This window comes from Papaver somniferum, unplaced genomic scaffold (genome assembly GCF_003573695.1).
Source record: "Papaver somniferum cultivar HN1 unplaced genomic scaffold, ASM357369v1 unplaced-scaffold_107, whole genome shotgun sequence".
Classification (NCBI taxonomy): Eukaryota; Viridiplantae; Streptophyta; class Magnoliopsida; order Ranunculales; family Papaveraceae; genus Papaver; species Papaver somniferum.
In genome coordinates this window covers 8,370,036-8,387,397 of record NW_020619603.1, presented here as the reverse complement: position 1 = coordinate 8,387,397, position 17,362 = coordinate 8,370,036, and the positions used below count along the sequence as shown (strand labels likewise).

General features: G+C 36.9%; 2 protein-coding genes and 1 pseudogene across 2 annotated transcripts; all 3 read left to right on the top strand.

The window, feature by feature from the left end:
• Positions 1–5,387: 5,387 nt before the first annotated feature.
• On the top strand, positions 5,388–6,893 carry LOC113328401 (ubiquitin-like protein ATG12). Its single transcript, XM_026575514.1, has 5 exons — positions 5,388–5,493; positions 5,614–5,672; positions 6,271–6,339; positions 6,454–6,516; positions 6,613–6,893. The coding sequence occupies exons 1-5, from the start codon at positions 5,460–5,462 to the stop codon at positions 6,670–6,672; spliced, it is 285 nt and encodes a 94-aa protein (XP_026431299.1). The 5' UTR covers positions 5,388–5,459; the 3' UTR covers positions 6,673–6,893.
• A 2,974-nt stretch (positions 6,894–9,867) lies between these two features.
• LOC113327996 (natterin-3-like) lies at positions 9,868–10,713 on the top strand. The gene has a single exon (XM_026575096.1). It carries the CDS (start codon positions 9,868–9,870, stop codon positions 10,711–10,713), a length of 846 nt encoding a protein of 281 aa, XP_026430881.1.
• A 327-nt stretch (positions 10,714–11,040) lies between these two features.
• LOC113327725 lies at positions 11,041–14,224 on the top strand (annotated as a pseudogene).
• Positions 14,225–17,362: the final 3,138 nt, after the last annotated feature.

The window sequence follows — 17,362 nt, the reverse complement described above, 5'->3', positions numbered from 1 at the left end:
TGTCACGGATCTTCTACGGAAGACAAAGATGGATGGGGTTAAACCATTCAACACACCATTGGCTGCAAATGTTAAAATCCAGAAGCAAGGTACAAGTAAATTTCATGACTCGAGCTTATATCGCAGCGTTGTGGGTGCGCTGCAGTATTTGCATTTGACAAGACCGGACATCTCGGTTGCGGTGAACAAGGTCTGTCAGTATATGCATGACCCTTATGATGAGCACTGGGAACTGGTGCGAATCATTCTATATCTCAAAAACACAGTTGAGTATGGACTGCATCTCCGACCGTCATGTGATATTTCCTTACAAGCCTATTCTGATGCGGATAGGGCTGGCTGTCTTGATGACAGACGCTCTACCAGTGGCTACTGTGTCTACTTTGGGGGCAACCTGGTTTCCTGGAGTGCAAGAAAGCAGAAGACGGTCTCCAAGTCCAGCACGGAAGCAGAATACCGTGGCATTGCTATTGCCACTTCGGAAATAATCTGGATCCAATCATTACTTCAAGAACTTGGTGTTCTAACCTCGCCACCTATACTTTGGTGTGACAATTTGGGTGCAACGTATTTAACCTCAAATCCCTTGTTTCATGCTCGTACCAAGCACATAGAAGTAGACTACCACTTTGTTCGTGAGCGTGTAGCATCCAAGCAACTTCAAGTCAGGTTCATTAGTTCCAAAGATCAGATTGCAGACATTTTCACTAAGGGATTACTGCCGCCAAGGTTTCATATACTAATAAGCAAGTTGCAAATTCGCGAGCTACAATACAACTTGAGGGGGAGTGTTAGCAAGACTCCATAAGACTTGCCTATTAAGCCTCAATACCTAAGACCCTGACCAAGTATTCTGTCAAAGTCAGTAGCTTACAATAATGGCGTGTAATCTCTTTAGGTTGTTAAGCACATTGTAACTGATTGAGATTTACATTGCATATAAATATATCTGCTATCTACACGATCAAGGTGTGGAAGCATTCACCAGAAAACCATTTTCTAACTATTAGACCATCACAAGACACACTAAGTAGATGATCATTTACACACGTGTTACTTGGAAGTTTAGTTTGAATAGCTATATGGTTAGCTGAGGACATTCCATCAAATTCTATGGTATAAAAATCAATATCGGAACCAAGTAGGACGCTGAACTTGTTGTTTTGAATAACATGTTGAAGGTGCTTCTCAATGAACATGGTGCTTTTGAACTGTTCATGCCAAAGTTTGTATACACACTTGAAACGAGAGATAGATTTCACTGGTAACTTCAAAAGTATATCCATGATAATATCTTCCGGAAGGCTCGGCAGTTTCTTTTTAAATTTAGGGCTGGCAACGGATAACCGATATCCGATATCCATTTCCGAAATCCGACATCCTATAGGATTTTATCCGACATATCGAATACCGGATATCGGAATCGGATATTTTATCGGATATTTTCTCTTAATGATAACGATATTGGAATAGGCCTTTCCGTTAGGTTAATATCCGATAGTCTAGGGGTGTACTTGTAATTTCCTACCCCTAGATATATGCTGCCGACAGGGATAACCTAATTAATCTAATCTATCTTCGACTTCTCTATTCGATTCGACTCTAGACTCTAGTAGAGGAGGAGCGTTTTTCACCATCATCAGAGATTCAGAGAAGAAGTGTGATTCGAGAAGTTGAGAAGGAAGTGACTCTCATCAGAGAAGAAGTGTGATGATCAGTCATCATCAGAAACTCTCACAGAAGTAAGTCGATGTTTAATTTTGATGTTCAAAGTTAGGTTTCATTTTTTCCCCCAAATCGACTGCATATTTTGATGTTTAATTTTGATGTTCTTCTAATCTAATCGAAACCCTAAGCCCTAAGGAAGTCATGAATGTTTCTATGTTTTTAATTTTTGAGATTCTGAAAATCAATTTTTTCCAGATAAAATAAGGGTTACTAAAAAATTATCAAGTTTGTATAGGAAATTGGTTTCTGAATTCACTAAATCTGGTTTATATGAGAAAAAGGGTCATGGGGTTGCAGTTGGTTTCTTGTTGTTGTTAAGAAATGAATTATGATGATTTATGTTACAGCTTCTCTCACCAAAGAATCTTCTCATCTGTGATGTTGGCTGTGTGTTTGATCTTCTAAGTTCAGTGTGGTTTCTCTTAGAAATTCTTTAAGACAAACTGTTCATGAAAAGATGAAGATTATACTTTCTAAATGGGATGTTCTTTTTCCATGGTGATTTGTGAAGGAACATCAGAACATGACTAGCAATTAGAAATTAAGGTTTCTTTATCTTTCATTTCTCAAATAGTTGATTCCACTGTTCTTGAGGTTTTTTGATTTGACTTGATTGATTGATTAGAAGGGGGCTTTAAAATGTGGAATAAATATTGGTTTCTTCAATACTAAATTCATTCTTTTTTTCTTGCTTTTGTGATTAGGTTTTGAGTTTCAGCTGCAAATTTCAGGTCTTCTTGGAGTTCACTCATTCTTTAAGTTGGTTGTTGCTGCTATTGCTGCTGTATATTTAAGGTTTGTCACTGTACATGACTTGCTTTACTACTTAACTAATTAGATTTATGATTTCTTTGTATTTTGACATATGAGAATGATATGATGATTTATTCAGCAAGTGTGTTTTACTAATACTTTATTCATGTTGTTGTTCTCAGAATGTCTGAAAGTCATAAAGCATCCAACAGAGTTGGAACTTCAGGCAGTCAACCAAATTCCGAACAACCAGAACAAGAAGATCAAAGTGTTGAATATTCAACAATTGCTTCAAGTTCAACACCATCTTCAAGTAAGATATTAGCAGAAGTAGCGGATGAAAATCATCCACTTGTTGTTGCTTTGTTGAAGAAATTGCGTACAACAAGGTCACTGGCATGGGATGAATTCACTAGGAGAATCATTGTACAACCTGTAAAAGGGAAGACAAATGAGGATGAAGCTGTACTTATGGGTGAATGTCATCATTGTAAAAGGTTAGTACCTGCTCAGAGTGAACAAGGAACTAAAAACCTTCCTTGAGAAGCCTGAAAACAAGACGGGCCAGAGGAAGATTAGCACTGCATTTAAAAAAGGAGGTAATAACCAAGTTAAATTACTTAATTGGAAGTATGATCCTATTGTTATGAGAGATTTCCTTGCTAGAATGATTGCTAAGCATGATTACCCTCTCAACATGGTTGAGCATTTCTACTTTAGAGAGTTTGTTAAGGCTTTAAACCCTGCTGCTAAAATGCCATGTAGGAATACAAGTAGAGCAGATGTTATGAGGTGTTATGCTGAAATGAAAGATGAATTGTTACTACAATTAGAGAAATTGACTTCCAAATGTAGTCTTACAACTGATATGTGGACTGCCAAATACACTAAAGATGGTTATTGTTGTGTTACATGTCATTTTATAGATGATGAGTGGAATTTGAAAGCCAAAACCTTAGCTTACATTGTAGTGCCGTCACCACATACAGGAGATGCTCTCTCAGATTTTATCAAAAATTGCACTTTGGAATGGAACATAGATAGGAAATTTTTCGCTTTGACTGCTGATAATGCTCCAGCTAATGGTGTTATGATGAGAAATCTTATCACTTGGCTAGATGGTAAAAATTGTTTGTTGCTTGGAGGAAAAATGTTTCACATGAGGTGTAGCAACCACATACTGCATTTGATTGTATTGTATGGCATGAAAGTAGCTGCTGAGTTTATAGATGCTATTAGAGATTGTGTTAAATATGTAAAGTCTTCACAAGCTAGGAAAGAAAAGTTTGATATAGCATTGGCACAATGTAGATTGTCTGGAGAAGTTAGTTTAGATGTGGACACAAGGTGGAACTCCACTTTCATGATGCTTAAGAATGCAATTAAACTGCAAGAAGGTTTTGAAAGACTTAGTGAGTTTGATTCTGATTTCGATATTCTACCATCTAAACAGCAGTGGGAACAAGGAATAGAAATATGTAAATGTTTAGAGGTTTTTAATACTGTTTCAACTCAGTTTGCAGGGATTAAGTATCCAACTGCAAATCTGTATTATAATGGGGTTTATGAAATTAACAAATGCATCAACATTTGGGAAGATAGTGAGTTTTTTTATATCAAAGAAATGAGGTCGAAAATGAGAGAAAAGTTTAATGGATATTGGAGTGAGAGTAACTTGATTATGAGCATTGGAGTGGTTTTAGATCCTAGGTATAAGGCAAAATGGGTTAGGTACACATATAAAAGAATGTTTGGAGATGCTAAAGCTGCAGAACTTTATGAGAAATTCAAAACAAACTTGTTCAAAGTTTACAATGCATATGAATCTAAAAACAACACTGCAGCTCCTGCTTTTTTTAGAAACTCTGTCGCTCGCATGAATGTAAGAAGCTCAGGTGCATCTAGCACATATTATGCTAGTTTTGTGTTGGAAAATGATGAAGATGATGTTCAGAAATCTGAGTTAGAGACATACTTAGCAGAACCAATTCTTCCAACTCTAACAGCTCAAGATGAAATGAACTTTGATATATTGGTTTGGTGGAAGATGAATGGTTGTAAGTATCCAACTCTGGCAAAGATAGCAAGAGATGTATTGGCTGTGCCAGTGACTAGTGTGGCGTCAGAGTCCATGTTCAGCGATGGTGGAAGGGTCCTAACAACTCATAGAACTTCACTAAGTCCAGATTTAGTCCAAGCATTGCTATGCTTAAGTAATTGGCTGCCAGACTTCTTTGATGCAGGTAAATCTTCGTTTCTTTTCCTTTACTTAATTCTTTTCCATATTAGAACTGTAACAATATTAATATTAGATGAGATACCATATTAGATGAGAATTGTAACAATATTCTTTGTGAATGCAGATATGGAAGTCGTCGACTGAAGTTGATGCAAAATGAAACCAGCAAAGAAGATCTAGCCTGTTTGAGTGTGGTTTTTTGTTTGTAGTTGCAGACTCTGTTGTTGTTTGTTTTTTCATGTGTGATGTGACTGAGGTGTTTGTGTGGTTTGTATTTCTTACCTGAACAAAAAAGACTGTCAAAAAACTTGAAGAACAACCTAAATTTTCAGCATTTCTGCATTTGCTTCTGTGACAGGCGTTATCGGATTTTAACGGATAAATATCCGTTATCCGATAGATTAACGTTAACGATATCGGTTTGTATTTTTGATATCCGCCGGATGTTAACGGATATCGGATATCCGATAATTCTTAACCTTAACCTTATCGGATTGTCTAATATCCGGCGGATATTTATCCGTTGACAGATATTTATTCATAGACCTTGTTAACTTGAAGAGTGATGGACAATCCATAACCGGGATGAAATAGTAAAATTTTGGGTTGAAATATCACTTTCTTATATAAAAGCAAAACACGCTTGAGCTGTGTTCCTAACCAACACTCTAAAACTTCATTGAACAAGTTCTCTCTTGTCTCCTCTCCTCTGTTCCCAAAACCTCTCAGAAAACAATTGATGGCTACAGAATCACCAAATTCGTCTCGTAAAGGTAAAATTTCTCCACAATATCCATCAATTCGATCGCAAATATTTCATGGGTTTCTTTCTTTTTCGTGTTTCGATTGATTTTTGAATGTCAATTTTTTTTTTGTTTTTTTTCTTCTTTCAGTTGTGGTTCATCTTAGGGCAACTGGTGATGCTCCAATACTTAAACAAGCAAAGTTCAAGGTATCATCATATTTATCACTTTCTGCATAATGGGTTCGTCTTAAAATCCTATGTTCGATTCAAAATTTGATATAATTTCGAGTAGAATTGATTTAGCATACACTGTGTTACGGTCAATTGCCCCAAATTCCCATGGGATCAGAGTTCATGGCATTAGTTGGACTGGATTATAACTTGAATTCTTGTTAAAACCCTAAGTTTTGATTCAAAGTTTGATGTGATTTGGAGTAGAGTTGATCCAACTTAGGTTATGGGTGGCGATTGCCCTCAATCCCAATGTCAGCACAGGTTATTGTGTTAGTTGGAATAGATTAGTTTATAACTTCTTTTCAAAAACCTAGATTTGAGCTTAGTCATTTGGCTCAAGATTTGATAAATGTTGGAGTCGAATTGATCCAGTTTAAGTTAAGGGGGGAATCACCCTCACTACCCCAAGATCAACATAGTTACTTGGATTAGATTATACTAGGAGGATAATAAAGGGTTCGATCCAGCACATGCTAATTGCGGAGAGGGGTCCCCTAGAATTGAAGTTGTGGTCATCCTTTATTCATGGAGTTCTGCTTGTTAACATGTATGATTCTTGGATTGTTATCAGATAGCAGGAACTGATAAATTTGCTAAAGTAATTGATTTTCTTCGTAGACAACTTCACCGAGATACACTAGTAAGTTTTCTTTATATTTCTTGTCTTTCATGTTCTTGAAAACGTCCATAATTCATTATTTAGAATTGGAATTGGTTTTAGCGGAGAGTAATTGGGTTTTGTTTTACTTGGCAGTTTGTGTATGTAAATAGCGCTTTTTCGCCTAACCCTGACGAATTAGTGAATGATCTTTACAATGTAAGTGATTGCACTACTTTATGCATTTCGTTTCTATGAGATTTTATTGGTTATGGATGGGAAACCAAAAGGTAGAGTGTTTTTTTGAAATTGCAGAATTTTGGGTTTGATGGAAAACTGGTGGTGAACTATGCTTGCTCAATGGCCTGGGGCTAAGAGGTGAAGATCTTGGGATTGGCGTTACAAACACAGTATGAACCATGTAAATCCTCTCTTTTGTTTCAGCTTTCTTTTCTATCTTGTTCGTATGTGGAAAAGAAGAATAACTTTCAACATTGATTACCATGTACAAAATACAGAGGCTTGTTATTTTAGTCATCTTGACTTCATTTCTTGAGTTCATTGCTCTTTTCTTTTATCCTAATATTTTCCTGATTCTTGTGCACTTTACGGGGTAAATAATGATTTAGTGTCTGAAACATACTGAATCACAACTACTGCATATTCACTTCGGTGTTACATATTATGTTTACCTTCTTGACAAATAGGATCCACATAACATTTCCTGAGAAATTCATTCAGCAGCACATTATTCTCGCATGGTATTTTGTTATGTATTATAAATACAACATCTTAAGTCATTAACTTTTAGTGGAGTCGGTGTAACATGACTGGAGCTCCATGTGCGGAGCATTTGTATAAGCCTGTGACAGATCAAATGCGAAGTTCTGTAGGATCATAACCATTGCCATCTTAGCTTCAACAATGGCATATTTTTGCCCTATACAGATCCTTGGTCCACATCCAATCGGAAAGAATGCTACTTTACCATTCTTGCCCGCTTTTGATATTCCCTCAGAGAATCTATCTGGTCTGAATTCTTCTATATTTTCACCCCATAATTCAGGATCATGATGAATGACGAGTGTTGGTAGTATACTCTCGACCTCAGCAGGAAGACTGAGATCTCTAATCTGTACTTTCTTGTATGTAAACCGATATTGTTGGATCACAGGTGGATAACCTCTGAACTTCATAAAGTATCATGGTTACCTGCAGTTAGAGTTAGTCAGAGGACAAAAACATATCTGATGTTTCTTACCAGTTTAGGCGAACAGTTAAATTTCTTTAGTTTGACTATCAGATGAAGTACTTGTAGAAACCCTCTTGAATAAATCATCACAGTGGTTGAGCAACTAACAGTTTAAAACATGTGTGAACTTACAGTCGCCATTCTTATTATCAACAGAAGAGGATGGAGAACTAATGGTGTTTAGGTAGACATTTGAAGTAGAAGAGTGAATATTGGCTTCTGATGCCGAGTAAGAAATTAGTAGAGATAATTCGATGGAGAGGTTTCTTTCTTTCGTTGTTGTCTGTCTACTGCTTGCAGGTGCATGTGTGTTATGTGTAAATAAGAGTTGTAGCTCGTAAAGTTCCACAAAGGCCAGGGCCATAGTTAGACTAATACATCTGAAATGGTTGAATCATGCAAGTAAATAGTCCCAACGAGCAACTACGTAAAGACTTGGGGAGAGATCACGGCCACTGGTTCAATAGAAGCAGGCAGTAATCGTGAGGAAGCAGCCAGTAATGGTGCCACGGCATGGGAAATGCTAGAGGCCTCCTTTACTAGGTTTCCTGCTTAATGGTGATCTTGGGATAGCGAGCGCCTGATTTACGGTCCCTTGGGCAACGCATTTTTTTGGAAATGCCTCTTCTTTTGGGGACTACATAGAGTAACTGGACCTTAATTTCTTAGGTTTACAGGATAAAGCCACCTTCTTATTTTATTAGATTTTATTTTTGCAGTCATCACCAATATCCTAATCCTAAGGCTAATTTCAAACAACATTAAATACTTATAAAATTATACAACTTGCCATGTCTAATGAAGACAGAAAAATAATCACGTAGTCCTAAAACGAGAGGTGTAAGTTGGATCGCGCCCGCATAAGCACCGCCCAGCATGCGAGTTAGTCCACCACGACACAACACGTTAGCTTGATGTGATGTGCTGGGCCAGGTTAACTGGCACAATGGCGTAACACCACGTGGCACGGAAATGCACATCACAACACGGTACACGCCATTAGGAAAGCACATCATATCGTGTATAAAACACTACACAACACGGTATTATACAATTTTTTTTCCTGATATATTTCACAAGAGAGTATGTATTCTAACCATTTTTGACATTCTACTCGTTATGTCAAATTAGTTTAATGACAACACACGTAATATTTAAGTTTGTTGAAAATATTAATGTAAAATAAGTATGCCATGGACAGCACGACATAACACGGCTTCGAGCACGACACAACACGGCACGGCTTAATATCTGACACGGCACAACATGGCACGTAGAACGGGGGTTGCCTATTAATGGGCTGTGCCGGCCCGTTTTAATCTCCTGAAACGTACAAACAAAGCATGTAGTTAGTCCCGCAATTCAACAGCTAACCACCCATTATGGCCCCTTAACTGAACATTTTATGTGGAATTTCTTCAATTATTTCTAATAATGATAAAAAAAGGACGTGCGACGTGCTCAGTAGCTAATTATTATGTCGTACCAACTATTAATAATAAAGTTTGGGTGTTTTTGTATACACAGATCATGAATTACATATCCAATGTTCGAAGAGATATGTAGATCAAACTAAAATGGATAAATACGGCATGATTTGCATGCAAAGAAACGTACAACCAAGAAAGAAAAGAAAAACCAGAAATAAATTGTTACTTTGAGAGTCAGAGAGAAATTGAAGCAACAGCAGCAGAAACTCCTTTCACCGATACAGAGTTGATGGATATTATTACACAAAAAAGAAGAAAGTTGCTGGAAAGAAAACTCCCCAAGTATGTCATATTCCAATCACAAGATAACAATAAATACTTGCACTTCGACAAAGAGTACCCAAAGTTACCTAATGCCCTCAGGTTCGAGGGAGAATACAGTTTCGGGCTAGAGACGAGATTTGAGGTGGTGCCAGCTACCACTGGAAATGGACTCGTCCATATCCGGTCTTTGCAGAACAACAAGTACTGGGAAAATTCCGGTGTGCCCGAAAAATGGGTCACTGCCACGGCAGACAAACCTGAGGAGAATCAGTCCGACAAACATTTCACGCTCTTCGAACCTGAAATGGTTGTGGTATTACACATCGAAAGCTGTAATGTTTAGCTTCGCCATGTAAATACCGGCAACTACGTTAGGAGGTATAATGGTACCGCTAATAGCCATGAGTATCTCGGTTGCTTGACTTTAAAGCCTAAACTGCAATCTGATGACAGGACTGCTGATGTGTGCACCTTCATTGACTGGGAGTCTGTCGTTATGTTGCCCGACCTTATAAGGATCAAGGGAACAACGAAAACCACCTAAAGGCCAACGCCGACGGGTCTATGGACTTCAATCACAACGCCGATAATTCCTCATCTTTTGACTATGAGGTGTCTCCATGTCGCAATGGAGGCATCCGTCTGAAGAGTACAGCTCACCTTGGCACATATTGGAAGTACATGGCTGATAGTTCTTGGGTATTGTTAAAGCAGGCTTCCACCACAGTCCATGACTGCAACACCGTATTTTTACCCACGAAACTTGGTGACAACCGCATTATCATGAAATGTTTGGAGAATGGAAAGTACTGCAATAGACACGAGAACTGCCTCGCCACACTTAATACGTGGCCCGACGATTGGAGTACCATGGAGATTGAGGAGCCCGTTATCTCAAGGAAAATCGATAACGTCAGATATCACTTTACTGATGGAAGGCGTTACGATGAGAAAACTGTTGCACTTATTACTGATGATTCTATCAACAGAACTCGACATCCCTTAACGTCAGAAATAAATCTCAAGACAACAGTTTCTGATACAACCAATTGGAGTAACAGTGTCGGGTTGAAAGTGGGTGTCGAGATGAGTATTGCTGCTAGTGTCCCATTGGTATCTGAAGCTAGCTTTACGATTTCCACTGAGGTTTCTGGATCTTGGGACTGGGGGGAGACGCAGACAAAAAGCCAGGAAGTGGGGTCTGTGAGAACTATCATTGTGCCACCTATGACTATATTGAAGGCGAGTCTGATGGCAACACGGTGTTCGTGCGACGTACCATACTCTTACACTCAGCGTGACGTCTTGAAAAATGGGAGTACAAAAGTTTCTGAAAAGAACGATGGCCTTTTTACTGCCCACAATGGCTACGGCTATCAGTACGAGGTTGTCGAACTTCCTCTTGAGTAAAGGCAGTCGGTTCTCTGATGGTGATAATTAATGATGGTGATGATTCCCCAATTTAATTGCCGGCAGCATCATCCACATCAATCTGCAAGCAATGACCTTAATTTGCTTATGATGTGTTTGTGTTTCCGTTCTTTGTTTGCGGTGTGCTTGTTTTTCTGTTCCACTTTTATTTGTAATTTTGAAAGTTCATGAATAAGATTTGTTAAGAAAAAGAATGAGTTCAAAGCAAAACACGCTTGAGATATATTCATAACCAACTTGTCTTTAACTCTCCATTGAACTTCTTGTTCCTCTCCTCTGTTCCCCAAGACTCTCAGAACACAATTCATGGCTACAGAATCACCAAATTCATCACGTAAAGGTAAAAGTTCTCCACGAAATAATTCATCCGTGGGTTTCTTTCTTTTTTGTGTTTAGGTTTATCACGAATGTAAATTTTCTGTTTTTTCCCCTCAGTTGTAGTTCATCTTAGGGCAACTGGTGATGCTCCAATACTTAAACAAGCCAAGTTCAAGGTATATTGCAGGACAGGTCATTCTGTTAGTTGGATTAGATTATAACTCGGGGTTCTTTTCTAAAACCTGGATTTGAGTAATTTGGCTCAAGATTTGATATAAGTGGGAAGTAGAATGGATCCCGTTAAGGTTATGGGGGCAATTGTCCTCACTAGGCCCCCAAGGTCAACATAGTTCATGGTATTACTTGGATTAGATTATACTAGGATAAAAAAGGGTTCGATCCAGCATATGCTAGTTGGGGAGAGGGGGGGGGGCGGGTAATTGTCCCCTCCACTAGTTGTGGTCACCGTCACCAGTCACCCTTTATTGATAGAGTGCTGCTTGTTAACATGCATGATTTGTGGATTGTTATCAGATAGCAGGAACTGATAATAATTTGTGAAGGTAATTGATTTTCTTCGTAGACAACTTCACCGAGATACACTTGTAAGTTTTCTTTCTTTCTTGTCTTTTTTATGTCCTTGAAAACGTTGATAGTTCACTACTTGGAATTGGAACTGAATTTTAGCAGAGAGTAACACTACAAGAAAACATGCCATCAGCGACCAAATTCTAAGCGACGTATGAGATTTCGTCGCTATATTTAATAGACAGCGACAAATAAAATTATGGTCGTAGAATAATAGTTTCTGCAACATGGTTGAAAAATTGTAGCTAAGATGGTCGCTAAATCATAAAAATAGCGACCAAATTTGATGTTGTAGCTAATTCAGATAAACAGCGACCTAAATCGATACTATCGCTGATACAATATTTTAGCGATGATATTTTGGGTCGTTAAAAGGAAATTATAGGGAAGTACCCCATATAGGTCGCCAAATGGTGGTGCCTTTGGTGATGAGTTAGATTTGCATTAATTAACAAGTAATCAGCACATTTTGCTATGCATATCATTACGGATTTTACTCGTTTGGCATTCTTTCCATTCTCAGGTGTAATATTTATTTATAAAGACCAGGTATACTGTTCATTTCAAATATATTAGCTTTGATCGGTGACTACTGTTTAATACTTTTTAATTTTTGTTATATACGTAATAACTACACGGATGATGTTTGGACTTGGACTCTTTCGAGTCTTTGGACTAGTTTGGGTTTATGGTTACGAAAGAATGAGCTGTAGCTACGTGGACTTCTGCAAAGGTTTAGTTATTATAACTTACATGACACGATCCATCGAAAGATTAAGTTAAACAAAATTAAGAAACCGCTCCTCTCATTTTTATTAGCAAACTTTCCTAACTTCTCCCTTTACTCTGGTCATTTTTATTTCTTTTATTCGCCAAGAGAATCTCTAGTTTGATCTGTAAATTTTTTGATTTACATAGAAGGCAGAATAATTGGATCTCGTAATAGTAAGATCTTTGTAAATTAGTTCGTCTGATTATGATTTTCTGAGCTTAGGATTTTGAACTACAATATGTAAATCGCTTTTGATCTGATTTGTTCCAACTAGGAGATATGAAACGGAACATAGAAGAAGAAAATAGGAGAAGATAAATAAAGAAGCAAGGGAAACTCGTTTTCATCATAAGAGAATTGACTGTCATGGAATCGGCGGTCTATGTAATTTTATTCTCGTTCAATTATGTTAGTTTGGTGGTCAATTAATTCGTAAGTCTTCAAGCAAGTGTTCGTTTGTTTGATAATCATGGTTATGAAGTTTAAAATTTTGTCTTTACAGTATTTGTTTTTTTATTATTGTTATTTTGGTTTGTGAAATGTTTGAATGGCAGTGTTTGTATACAGGCTATTATCAACAAGCGGGGAGAGTATTTAATGATTTTTATTTACATCGTTTACCTCATATTATATTGAATGAAATGTTAGGTATGCCGATTCTTCTAACCATTTTTGTACGGTGTTCCCATACTCCATACAGCTTTCGATAAAATTCACCTCTTAATGCAGTCATTAGGCAAAGTCAGTTGCTTTTTCTTCTGGATTGTAGTATATTGGTGTGGAACTGTGGAAGTTTATTGCTATATAACCTATGGCGACCCATCTCTTTTAGTCTAGGAAGAATGTTCAGCGGCAGTAAGCGAATTAAGGCGACAAGAAAGAACATGGACTGGCGGATGAATATATTATTGCTGTGGCTATTTGGAGTTTTGTACGGAGAATAAATATTCGTTCTTCGGCATTTTTGATATTCTATTCGTTTTGAGTGATTATTGATATCCACTTGTAAACCCCTTTCTGGTATCCAGAATACTATCTAGCATTCAAAAGATTTGATATACTGAATGTGGTTTTGGGATAATAATGTATATTTGAATTCATCTTTTAACTGCAATATTAATGTGTATTTAGTTTCAATCATCTTTGCATTTTAGAATCTTTTTTTTGTATCAACTAAAGTTGGATTCATTAAAAATATGCAACGTAATTTACGTCCCCGCTTGTCAATTTTGGCTACAAAATATTAGGTCGCAGTAAGATTTGATTTACCGACAAAACTGGAATTTTGTTGCATAAGGAAAACAATCTGCGATAAAATGTATCATCGCTGTTAATTTTATATTGCGACACTGTACTTTATTGTCGTTAAATTTGTTTTTCAGCAACATAATTTGATTTTGTCGCCAATAAACTTCTAGCGACGAAACAAATATTTGAGTCGCTGATACCATTCAGCGACGCACTATTACCGACCAACCTTGCGACGGAATAAAGTCGTCGGCAAAATATATCAGCGACGAAATTAATTTTTTGCGACGATAACATTTGGTCGCTGATGACACATTTTCTTGTAGTATAATTGGGGTTTTGTTTTACTTGACAGTTTGTGCATGTAAATAGTGCTTTCTCGCCTAACCCTGATGAAATAGAGAATGATCTTTACAGTGTAAGTGATTGTATTAGTTTATGCATTTTGTTATAATGAGATTTTATTGGTTGTTGTGGATGGGAAACCAAAAGGTAGAGTGTTTTTTGAAATTCCAGAATTTTGGGTTTGATGGAGAACTCGTGGTGAACTATTCAATGGCCTAGGGCTAAGAGGTGAAGATCTTGGGACTGGCGTTAGAAGACACGGTATGAACCATGTAAATCCTCTCTTTTGTTTCAGCTTTCTTTTCTATCATGTTCGTATGTGGAAAAGAAAAACAACTTTCAACATTGATTACCATGTACAAAATACAGAGCACTAGTGGAAAATGGAAGTTAAACCACTGACAGGAAAAGAGTTAATATCACTAAAAACGACTGTGTTCATCAGTTGTAATATTGAAGTGGTTTTTCCCAAAACGACTGTGTCTCACACACATTGAAATCTTTAGAAAAACAACTTCCATTGACAGTGGATCGATAACACTGTCAAACACAGTAGTTTAATATTTTCAAATTAGAAAGAATAATAGATAATCACTAGTTTTCGGTAGTTGTTTAACTGTGATGAATATTTTCAGAGAATCAGATTCGTCTGGATGCCAGTCTTACTGGTATTTCTGACTGAACCTATTAGAAAATCTGATTCGTCTGACTTATCCTAAATGACATAAAATTTGAAACTCATTAAACTGAAATTTTAATAGGAGCTCATTTGATATCAAAATTCCACGATTCAATTTAAATTTGAAATTTTTTACAGCAATATCTCGATTTACATTTGAACCAAGCTGACACTTCAGTTAAAAACCCCCAACAAACTCTACACAAGTACTGAATAGTGAATTCACAATTATAAGTTATAAGTAGAACTACTAGTATAAGCATTCTGAAAGATGAATTTTCTTACACAATCCATGGAACTCAACCTACAACGCAAAAAGAAGAAGCTAAAACCAGCAAAAAGATGAACTGAGCTGCCCAACTGATCGGAATAGTACACTGCAGCAAAATAAGTTCGGCGTTAGAAATTTAATAACGAAGTTCTTACTTCTTTTAAAAAAGGAAACAAAGTTCTAACATCATAGTATGTCCTAAAAAATTTCTTGACCTCTTCAATATCAACACCATTGTATCTGTGCCAGAAGATACAAGCACTACGGACTCCCATAAGTGGTCAAGACTTGTTAAAATTGAAGGAAGTGGGAACAAACAAGTGCTTGTTGATCTAAACAAAAAGTTCTTGACCTCTCGCAGACAAGTGCTAGTAGAAGGAACTAAAAATTCAACAAGCACTATTAAACTAACGTATTACGTTAAAAGCAACATGAAAGTCATTTACATCAAGCAACGTGGATTGATGCCAAAGTGAATAACCCATCCATTGAGATTAAAGAAAAGCTTATGCAAGCATAAAGGATGGCACAAAAATATAAACAAACACATATACGCAGATAGAACCAAATAACTCTGATGCGCAATTTAATACCTGGGCTAATGCTTGCAAGCGAAGTGTATGGAGCGCCCCTTATGCTAAGTTTACATGAAGATCTCTCCTGCAGTTACAACACAAAGATTAATGTCAGGAAATTATCGACCATACACATTTTTCTTTAACAACACAAACATTACATATCTGTGCAAGTTCTTAAGGTAAATAGTTGTCGGGGGAGAACAAGAGAAGTTACCCTATTGATAATTAAGATTGAAAATATCTAATGAACAATACAGTAACCAAGCCTTTTCTATTTTTCATAAAAACATAAATTGCGCATAATTTTCTTCAAGTTTGTATTCTAACAAGTGGCCTAACAAGTGCTATCTAGTAGTTTTATCCAAAACGAAGTATAAATGACAAAGCAAACAAACTTTTACCAAAACTCCAAAATTGGTCATATGGGGTAGGGAAACGAAGTACAAATCTGACTTGCGAATAATAATTCAAGTAGGTGATATAAGTAAGGAGAGGGAACAATGCAGTTACAGTATGCTAATGGTGGTGTTCGTTAACTTGTAAAGAAGATATATACCTCGATGACAGTTATGAAATCCTTGTTTTTGGCTTATTTCCTGATAACATGAAGAGGCGACCATGTTTTCAGCTCTCCATGTACATAAAGAAGATAAAATAAGAACAATTCAAGCATTCAGTGGAGAGTTATTACCTGATCTTCATCCCAATACTGGTTGTTTGCCACATATTTTGAAATTAGTGGAGCTTGATTCGCAGATGCACTGAACACATATGGATATCTTCATAAGCATTCACATTTAGGCCTGATCTCTTAGGAGATTCTAAAATAAGAAGCCAATGCTTTCTAGGTTCATCAGGGAAATTAAAGACTTTGGCAGATTGAGAAGCATGGATGGAGGGTTCGTCAACTTCTTTAGATCTTCTCATAAACTTTTCAAAGTTGACGAACTTTAAGTTTGTCTCTGCATCCACATATGATCAGGTTGTTTTTCCATCACTCCAGCCTTAAGCTGAAAATAAAACCAAGACTATATCAAGTAACACAAAAAGAAAAATGGATGAGGAATCTACTTGACACCTTCACTACCAACACATACACAAGCATCCACTCCAACTGAAATTCAAAGAATAACATATGAACTGATTTTCCACATGTTCTGCAGCCACAGTAAGGAATTAATATTTGATATCGACGGAGATGAGACATTATAGAAGAGTAGTTAAGGAAACCGACCACTGAGTTACACAATTCAAGACTTATGATAGGGGAAAAAAGAGCACTCGATAAATTAAGGAAAGAAACGAAAAAATGATACATATTTCATTTTTAATGCATAGGAATCTCGTCACTCGTCAATAGTCCAACAAGAACACATGAGTTTCAACATGACAACAACAAAACCAAGAACAATTTTGAAATACAGTATTATTGGATGAAATTCATCCCTTGCAGTAAAAACAAAATATGTTCACATTCAATGGAGGTGCAGGATAAAAGCATATAGGATCAAAATCCCAGTACCAAGAACCAATTTCTGTCTCACCAGAATATTATAATGGTCCTTCATCCTTGTTGTTAACCCATCTACTGATGCCATCCCCTCTGGAAGAGATAATTATGCCTGGAATACAAAAACATTAAGTTGTCAAAGAGGAATGCTATACATGAACCAAAAAATACCAAACAATGTAAACTGAGCTCATATTCGGACAATAAATCAAGTTAACAAAGAATTTTCTTTAGTTTCTGTGTCAGTCATGGTTAGCACAAAAACAAAGGCCTTGTACCTAGGATACAATATTGTAAAAAAAACTTTTAGCCAGTTTAG